Consider the following 9,738-nt stretch of genomic DNA (forward strand, 5'->3'; position numbering starts at 1 on the left):
ATATATCTCTCTAAAATAATTTGTGTAAATGAATATGTTTTTTTAAAAGATACTTTACTTTAATCATTCAGACTCGGATATACCATCACCGTCACCTTCTTCAACTAACACAGTTCCCTCGAACTTAGATCCTCTTTCCCTACTTCTCGGACTTGATTTCGAAGCGCAACCACCTCACCCCCCGCCCCACCCCGATCCCCCTGATCCGTTAAATCTATCTGATATTTCCAATTCTCCCATTCCTCAAGTGCCCCTTTTCACTGTTACCGGCAAAAAGGTCGCACACTCCCCCGAACTTCGTCAATTTTGTCTCTCTCATCCGGCAACCCTTATCAAAGGTGATAGTTTTTTTCGATCATTATTATAATTTTGATCTTTTCGCAAAATTGATTTCTTTTAAATTCTTCTAAGGCCTAGCTCAAATCAAGCGATATTTAGATAAAATCTTCGATATGTTATATTGCAATTGTTAAAAGTTACGAACATTTGCGTTGACAGGCGATGTTGCCTAAACTGCTTTTAGTTTATGGTCGGCCTAAATAAAAAGTGTTAATTTTATTATATATAAACTTATTTCTTTCCCTACTTTTCATTTCTTTTGTTATTATCAGAAATATAATATAAAAAGATATTTATTTTTATTATAATAATCGAAATCAAGATAAGCCTAGTCCTCATAATTTTTTGTTTAAATTTATGAATAGCATATGGGTACTACTTATCTTATAACCATACATAAATGAAGGTCTCTGCCAAGCCCTCAAGCTGGACCTGGGTCTTTACAGTACTAAAACGCTAACGAGTGCGCACCCGCGGCATTTGATCGAAGTTCGAGCCCAGGCTCGGTATCCACTCACTAAGAATTACGCTGATCCCAGAACGGGTAAAAGGCAGGTGTGGAAATGTACCAGCACCAGGCATTTTATGCCACTTGTCGAATATGCCAAGTATCAGGGGACCTCATTTAAAAGGGCTCTCGAGGTTTATATAGTTACTATTTATTTAGAGTTTTTTTTACAGTTTTACTAAATATAAAGGAAGATGACATCAAATAGTAAGAAATTGTGTTAATGGAAATTTAAACACACTTCTGTTAGCAATTTCTTTTTGTTATGCATCATTTCACACGTTCACAATCTTTATTGGGGGGGGGGGGGGGTTAAATATGTTCTTATTATAAAATATTTCATAAAGTCATATAAATATATTGTTTATTTAATTAGGTTTTAAAATATAATTTTTGCATCCAATTAATTTAGGAAGAAAAGGCTAAAAATAGCTCCTCGGGAGATACCGAAACTATTAATGAAAACGAGTAATTTTATTATAATATATTTTTTCTGTTAATATGAAAAATGTTTCTAAACTTTGATTGTGTTTGCACTTGATTTCTTATAGGGTTCCTACTACATCGATCCATCTAATAGATGAGCGATTATAAAATAAAATACCAGTCATATTAAGGCTATAAATAGCTATATTTTAATAGATAAAGCAACATATATAAAACTAACTTTTAAAAATAGAGGTGGGGGGGGGGAGGTCCTTAGAATAAGATTTTTAAACTAGCTCAATTTCTACCAAAAATAAAGTTACAAATACTTATAATAAATCAAGCTACGGTATAAAAAATTTAAAGATACAATCATAAAATTTAATTAACTATATTTTTTAAAGTGCCAAAAATATTAAAGACTGCCCACCCTTTCGGAAAATTTTATTTGGAACCAACGTAGATTTATCGGATGAAGAAAAATGGACCTACCAACTACAAGAGCTAAATAAATTGCCTACCTTTCTCAAAGTTTATTTTGTAAAATAAACTTCCTTTTTAACTTAAGCGTTTGTTAACTCCAAAGAACTATTTTATAGAAAGTTTTTACCAGTAACTTGCAAATGTATTTTATTACCTTACAGCCTATTTCTTTTATGGTTAGCTGGTTCGGGCCTTAGATTTAGCGGCCTGCCGTTTTCTATATTTTTTTAAACTTAGCTTGTCCGTTTTAACAAAATTGGATAACTATATTATTTTTAAAGGTCGATTCACAATGCTCAAATATGTTGTCCCATCTGGGCCACACTGTCTTGGGTATGAACAGTGTCCAGCTCTACATGAAAGTGCCTGGCTGTCGCACGCCCGGTCACAGGGAAAATTTGAATTTTTGTTCCGTCAACATCAACATAGGGCCTGGAGATACCGAATGGTTCACGGTGGCCAGCAATTATTGGGGAGCCTTAGCATCCCTTTGCAGTTCGAGGAATGTGGATTTTTTGAAAGGTAGTTGGTGGCCCGGCGATATAGGGGAATTGGAGAGGAACAAAATCCCTTTCACTCACATTACTCAAAAGCCGGGTGACGTGGTATGGATCAACGCCGGAACTGTTCACTGGGTCCAAGCTTCGGTTTTATTTCTACCTATTTAATTATATGTCTCTTTTTTATAATTAAATTACTTGGCTTACTCGGGATACAATTCAAACAATTATGCCCATCTGGCTAATCTCGCCAGTCAAAAAAATTTAGAGAATCGTTGCGTAAATTGTATTTCTTTACCCAGGTTTGATTTCTCAAGAATATGAATGAATGCCTTTTATATATTAAATCAGCTTTTAACATCAGCTCCTGATATAGTGATTCCAACATAAAAAATTGAGTATTCATCTCTTAAAATATCTCCTTTTTCTATATTTTTTTTTTAATTAATCAAAATCTGAAGAGTTCTATCACATTGAGTCATAAACTGATTTGACATAAAATTTAAAATACATTTTTATGTTAATACTATTTAAATATCCACACATGATATGTCAACTAAAATATCAATATATTATTAACAAAACTTTTAAGGGCTGGTGTAACAACATAGCCTGGAATGTTGGCCCCCTCACATCCCACCAGTACGAATTGGCCATGGTGCATTACGAATGGAATAAACTTCAACATTACAAATCGCTGGTACCCATGGTTCATCTATCCTGGAATATCGTCACTAATGTCAAAATCACCGATCGTCGACTTTTTCAACTTTTGAAGTACATTTAACATTTAAACAATATAGTTCAAAAATTTTAGTAGGAAATATATTAATCTGGAGTAATATGATGTTAAAAATATTAATGACCCAAGTCCCATATCCCCTATTTTGCATTTCTCCTTTATGATTGTACCTCGATATGGATCTTGAAATTGTGCTCCTACCGGCATATTGATATTTTTTAATAGGGCCCTCCTTTTTTGATTGTGTATGGGGTAATCTCCTTTTACAAAAACATATCATTAAACACGAATATTTATTGAATAATAGATTTGTTAAATACTTATTTTTTTATTGTTTATTATAAAATTGGGAATCATGCATTCTTTATTCATTGAATAATATTTTCTGAACCTTACATGACACCACACTAATATTAAATAATAAAAATAGACTCTTTATAACCAACTGTTAATCTCTTTACTTATCTGTTACTAATCAAAAAAAAATTAGAAAAATGTCTCGTAAAAGATTTGAATTTGCCTAGCTAGAACTCTAATACATTTTTTGTACCCTTATATTGTATATCAAATAAAAGGATGATACTTCTAGAAATTATTGGCTTTAGCTCGAAATATTATTTAATTAAACGAGAAGGATTATAACTATCACCACATTTTTTAAAGGTATCATTTACTTAACATATTTTTTAAATAAATCACCTCAAAAAGGTCTACTCTTCATCGTAGCTTGAAACGATCCCATTCATTGATACGCGTTCTTTCTCTCCTCGAAATTCCCATTGTGTTTCATGGGATTTTACCTGGCGAACTTTGTTCCCATTATTGTGACAAATGTGAAAAGGAAGTCTTCGATATACTCTTCGTCAAAAACAGGCTGGTTCACTGCTTCGAATGCGCCAGGCGTATGTCCCCCGATATTGCAGATTTTACGGTTCTTAAACAGTACAAACAGGAAGAATTGGACGGAATCTACGACAACTTTAGTCTTAATTGTAATAACTTGAACAATCCTAACTACCCAAAATTGGGATTTATTTCCACGAATATGAACGGTGGGGAGAAAATCATGGGATCTCAGAATCAAAATATGATTGGGACAACAGGGAAGCAAGGAGACTGCGATAAGTTTAACAACTATTTTTTTTTTTCTATATAATGCCCTCCATCCTGTAAGGTTATGAGAAGTTAAATTTTTTATAATGAGAATGAGAGGATATTTTTCTATGATTATTTTACTTAAATATAGAAACCTTATAATAAAAAAGTTATTACACACACTCCTGTTATGACATAAGAAAATATTAATGTGGTAAATATAAGTATAGTCGACAATTGGCTAAGCGATCTCGGCTTACGGTTTAGCCATAAACCTAAATAAAGGGATTTTGGTCCATTTTAAAAGCTAAATAAGGGGAAAAAAATATTTTAAATAGAGTGCTATTATTTAAATGCTAATTATATTGAATAAAAATGAGCAGTTTTTAATAAAAATATGTTTTAAACTTAAATATGCACAGTTTAAAATTCGAATGTACAGTTTTTTTAAAATAAAATATGCGCAGTTTAAATTATTACATCAGATTTCTGCATAAATTAAAATCAATTTTTTAAAAATTCGAATTCTTAAAACCAATATTCTTATTTCAGACAAAAACAACTTGACCCAAAACAGATTTTCAGATATCCAGTGAATTTTTTGAATCAAATAATTAAAATAGTTAATTACATTGACAGGAATTTTTTTTATAATAATAAAAAATACTAATTATAAAATTTGTTATATTTCTTACTATTTTCAACCTCACTTCTTTTCTACCGTCCATTACATGCAAATAAAATCAAAATATATAAAAATAGGATGCTATATTTGTTTTAGTTTTTTTAAACCTATGGAAAGCTAAGTTTCCCCACTTTCCACTCCCTAAAATTTATTAAAATCTATCAAATTATTAAGTAAATATTTATTTATGTAAGCATGGGTTTTATATGACATTTCCTATTTTAGGGGGGAAAATCAATTCGATTTTTACAAGATACAGAGCCCCCCTCTCTCCCCCTTACATATAAAATATTAAAGACGGATATAATATTAAATGAAACTTAATAAATTAGAAACATTTTAACATATAATTTGACTTACCTTCTAAATTTTCTTATACCATGATTACAGTTCGAGAAATGATAACGATTCATTTATATTTTCGGCTTAGTTCATAATTTGATTTTACCCTACCCCCTACCCCACAAATTATTATTTCCAATAAAAAGTAATATTTAAAAGTCGGTATTCAATAAATAATGTCGGCCACGGAATCGGACAGTCATACATAATATAGTATGCCTAAACATATTTTTAATAGTTTTTTGATTTGGAAGTTTGTACTGTGTGAAGCCGTTTTGAAAATGGCTAACAAATCTGCCATGTTGGAGCCTTTTATAGTTTAACGGGTATACGCTTAGCCGATAAAACGGCTAATTAGCTAGAACAATTTACAGCTAGATTTACCCCTTTTTATGGCTAAGATTAAGTAAAGCCTATTTACCCCTAAGCCATTAAAAAAAATTGGCCTATAAATTAGGGTCGATATAATATTCCCTAGCCTATTTATATCTATCAAATCGCATTTAATTTTACAATTTTATAAATAAAAAAATATAATGTATATTTTATCATATCAATATGTTTTCTCTGTCAATGCATTTTAGCATGTGTAGATCGATTACCTACTTCCGTGAACTTTTAAATCACCTTTAATTTGCCCCATAATTTTAAAATTTAAAGCAAACACGTTTAATGAATGAATTAGAGATAAAAATTAATATATTTATTCACGTTAACATTCATATTTTTCAAATCAAAAATAATAAAATTTAAAAAAGGACTGTAGAAATTAGGCTCAAACCTATATCAAATATATTCAAGATCCAAAATCCGCCTCACAAAAATACTCATTCTAGCCATAAGAAAACTCACACACAGTCCGACAACAACCTCGCACCCGCTCTTAAATCTCCTTCCAACATAAATAAAAATTCATCGGCCAAGGCTAGCAACAATCAAAGTTTGACAAATCTCCTGAGCAACAAATCAAACATCATGAACATCACTCATAATTTAAGCAACTCTCAACATAAGCAAAATAATTTTCCTTCTAACCATAAAAAAAAATCCCACAAATCTAACAACCATAACCCGCCGTCAAATATCGCAAATCCTATCCCGAACAACTATAATTTCAAACCCACTACCATGGATCCGAATCACGAGCCCTTACAAATTTTAAATACTAGGATTCCTATAAGCGACAACATTATCGAGAAATCCCTGCCACTTCCCGATACCTTTCCTTCTTCTTTACCCGATGGTGGCACAAACAATGAAACATTCGTTCAAACGAACATTGAAATGACACAAAATCAAAAAATATTGGATAATTTATACGCGTCTTCATTCCAGACTAACGTTCCACAATCATCTATTCCGTCGCACGTCCTCATGAGGACTCCCTCAGGTCATTGGATTAAGAAGGAAAAAATTGATGGCATTTCTACTAACGATGCAAGTGTAAACACGCCCTCGTCTTGTCACTCTCTTCACACTCCGCCACAACACATTAATGATAATAATAGTAATGGGACGAATCTACATAATACATAAAAAGGAAGGACCCTATTTAGACATCTTTTTTTGTTATTTGGGAACATATTTTCAGCCTCTTATTTATTTATTTTTAAATATGCATTTGAACAAGGGACAAAATAATATTGATATATGGTCAAATAAATTTGCTCTTTACCTATCTCAACAAGGTATAACTTTTTGTATTAAATTATGCAATCTCAACATAATTAACATTATTCGTAACCCTTTGGCCAACCACAATTAAATACGCATGAGGTCGCGAATTCGTTTAATTCATAGCAATATTTTTCATTGAATTTTCGATAATTATGCTTGAGTTTGTTCGAGTTTTATTTAGAATTATATTAATCTTCTTTTAAATAATGAGTTTTTTTATGATCTCATAATAAATTAAAAGTTGAATAATCTTTATTTTTGTATAATATTATTATTACAAAATTTTGTATATATTATGTATATGATCGTACTCCTCTATAAGACTCGCAATTTAAAGTGTCAAATTTAAATTAAACATCTCTCGTCTTTTGGTTTGATATTAAAATGAAATATACAAATTCCATTATATTTTCAATGCAAAATTAATTATTATTTTTTTTAGAAGAATTGAATTTTATTTGAAATTTTATGTATTTATATTTTAATACTTTATATATTTGTTATTACAATTGTCGGGTCAATCTATTTATAGGGAAATAGGGAGTTTGTTTCATTTAACAAACATGATATTATTTAAAGATTTTATATGTAAAAAAATTTATTGTATTGATTTTGATAAAAAATAAATAGTAATAATATACAATCATAATTTTTTTTGTTATAATTTTATCATATTCAAATATTTTTGCAATAAAAACACATTGCCTGAATTCCCCTATTATATTTGCATATTTTGGTTAAGAAAGAAACTTGATTTAATAAGAAAAGAATAACTTTGGGCTTAAGACAAATTCGAAATTTCTATTAGTCTATTATCTCAATAAAAGACAAGGGAAGATCAGTAAAACCTGAGCGATGATATTTTTTTTGAAACGAATGGCTGGTGACGTAAATCGACGTCAGGGTCGAATTTTATTTGTGACTTAATTTTATTTTACTGAACATTAATTTATTGGAAACCACTTTTTGAAATAAAATTTTGTATTTATAATAACATTACACAAATTATAAACATCAATTTAATGATTTTATTTGGCTACAGTTATCATGATAAAATTATTTTATTTAGATTTGAGAAGCTCTAGAATTCAAAGTAAACCCAATGTACTTCAAGCTGGAACACAGGATTTTCTATCCCAAATTTTAACTCCACAATTGTCTGAAATAAGATGCTAAAATAATGAATAGCATTCTTTTTCTAGTCTTGTTTAGTCAAATTGTATTATTGCTCCAAATTCTGATGATGAATCGATGAATGCTTCATCTTTAGTAGAGAATATTTTAAAATAATCTAATTCCGAAGTCGTCATTTTGGCGGTTTTATAATTTCCTTTGTCCATCTCCACGTAAGGCATAGGAGATGCACCTTGTAGAATATAAATTGCATTGGGGTAACATTTTTTCTTTAAAATAGCCATTACTATGTTTATTTTGAAAGTGAGGGTTCTTACTAAATATAAAAATAGTTAAAACCAGAGTTGTTAAAGTATCTAGATATAAAAATATGGTATCTGTATCTAGATAGATTTTTGGTTAAAGTATCTGTACCTAGATAGATTTTGAAAAGTATCTGTATCTAGATATTATTTTAGAGGTATCTGACTTTTTAAGATACATTTTGATATACTTTTATTTAACGCTTTTTTATATTATAAATAAATATACTTGAATGTAAAATTTATTTTATTTCATATGAACATATAACTTAATATTAATATATATATTAAAAAATTATATATATATATATATATGTAAAATATTAAAACTTGTATATAAAAAAGAATATATAAATATGAGTTATCAATAACAAGCAAATTCTGATATTATATTACAATCCATCTCAAGGAATTTGGCATTTTTAATTGCAATGGGATTGGTATTTTATTTTATTATATTAATTTTTCAGATTAACATTGATAACGAAAATGACGACATTCCATGGCTAATTTATAGACCATATTTTAAAATAACATCTCATAATAAAGAAAACAAATCTCTGTTATTAAAATGTTTACCAAAAAATATACAAATTTCTGTTAGCATTGGCTCAACTTGTAACATTGTAAAGCATTTAAGGGTATAGATACTAAATATATGTTTACAATTTTAAGAGAAAACATCCAACACTCCTAATCCAAATAAAAAAGGGGAAGGAGAAAATATCTATTAAAGAAAATAATGGACAAGGCTCTTCGTCCATTGATTTATTTTCCAAGAGACCTAAGATTTTAGCCCAAGCCATATTAGATGATTTAATAACCGATTTTATTATTGGACAGCATACAGCCATTTCCAGTTGTTGAAAATCCATCATTTATAAAAATTATCAAAACATTAGCTCCACAAAAAAATATAATTTGCAGACAGACAGTTGTTGCTAGAATTTCCCAAAGATGGGAGAATGAAAAGAAAGAAATAATTAAAAGTCTAATAGAACCATCGTTAATATGCACAACAGCAGATTGTTGGAGTGCCTATCGCCGGTATACATTTAAAATTTGTATAATAATTTAATTACAAACAAATTATTTGAGCAGTTTTAAGAAGTCACAGCACATTATATAGATCCAACAAGTTTGGAAATAAAAAATGTAGTATTGGCTTGTAAAAGAATGACTGGTAGTCATACATATGATAAAATAGCAAAAAATTTACAAGATATAGCAAAGGATTATTGCATACAAAATAAAATCTCTATTGGTTCCCTAAATGTTCAGCTTGAAGATGTAAATTTCCCACTTGATAGAGATTTTATCGATCCAAAGTCTCCCATAGGTAATGTTATTTTTGATATATATTCAAATTATTTTTTGAATGATATGATAATTTTTTAAAAATTTATAAGCAGCACATCTGTGTGAAGATATATGTAATACATTTCCTATTGACAGTGGTTCCCAGAATGTTGGCTTTGAAGATGAAAATTTCCCACTTGATACAG

The 9,738-nt window shown here is 29.6% G+C and overlaps 1 protein-coding gene across 3 annotated transcripts in view; it reads left to right on the forward strand.

Moving 5' to 3' along the window:
• Positions 1-7,335, forward strand: part of LOC135924960 (lysine-specific demethylase 6A-like) — a 47,529-nt gene extending 40,194 nt beyond the window's left edge. For all 3 annotated transcript variants that reach the window (XM_065460094.1, XM_065460096.1, XM_065460097.1), the window contains exons 19-26: positions 72-338; positions 746-981; positions 1,260-1,315; positions 1,678-1,804; positions 2,038-2,403; positions 2,849-3,033; positions 3,707-4,123; positions 5,879-7,335. In XM_065460094.1, the coding sequence (XP_065316166.1) occupies positions 72-338; positions 746-981; positions 1,260-1,315; positions 1,678-1,804; positions 2,038-2,403; positions 2,849-3,033; positions 3,707-4,123; positions 5,879-6,656 (2,432 nt within the window). In that variant the 3' untranslated portion in view covers positions 6,657-7,335. The remainder of the gene's footprint in view (positions 1-71; positions 339-745; positions 982-1,259; positions 1,316-1,677; positions 1,805-2,037; positions 2,404-2,848; positions 3,034-3,706; positions 4,124-5,878) is intronic.
• The last annotated feature ends 2,403 nt before the right edge of the window (positions 7,336-9,738 follow it).

The sequence above is a fragment of the Gordionus sp. m RMFG-2023 genome, chromosome 2 (genome assembly GCF_954871325.1).
Source record: "Gordionus sp. m RMFG-2023 chromosome 2, tfGorSpeb1-WG-v2, whole genome shotgun sequence".
Classification (NCBI taxonomy): domain Eukaryota; kingdom Metazoa; phylum Nematomorpha; class Gordioida; order Chordodea; family Parachordodidae; genus Gordionus; species Gordionus sp. m RMFG-2023.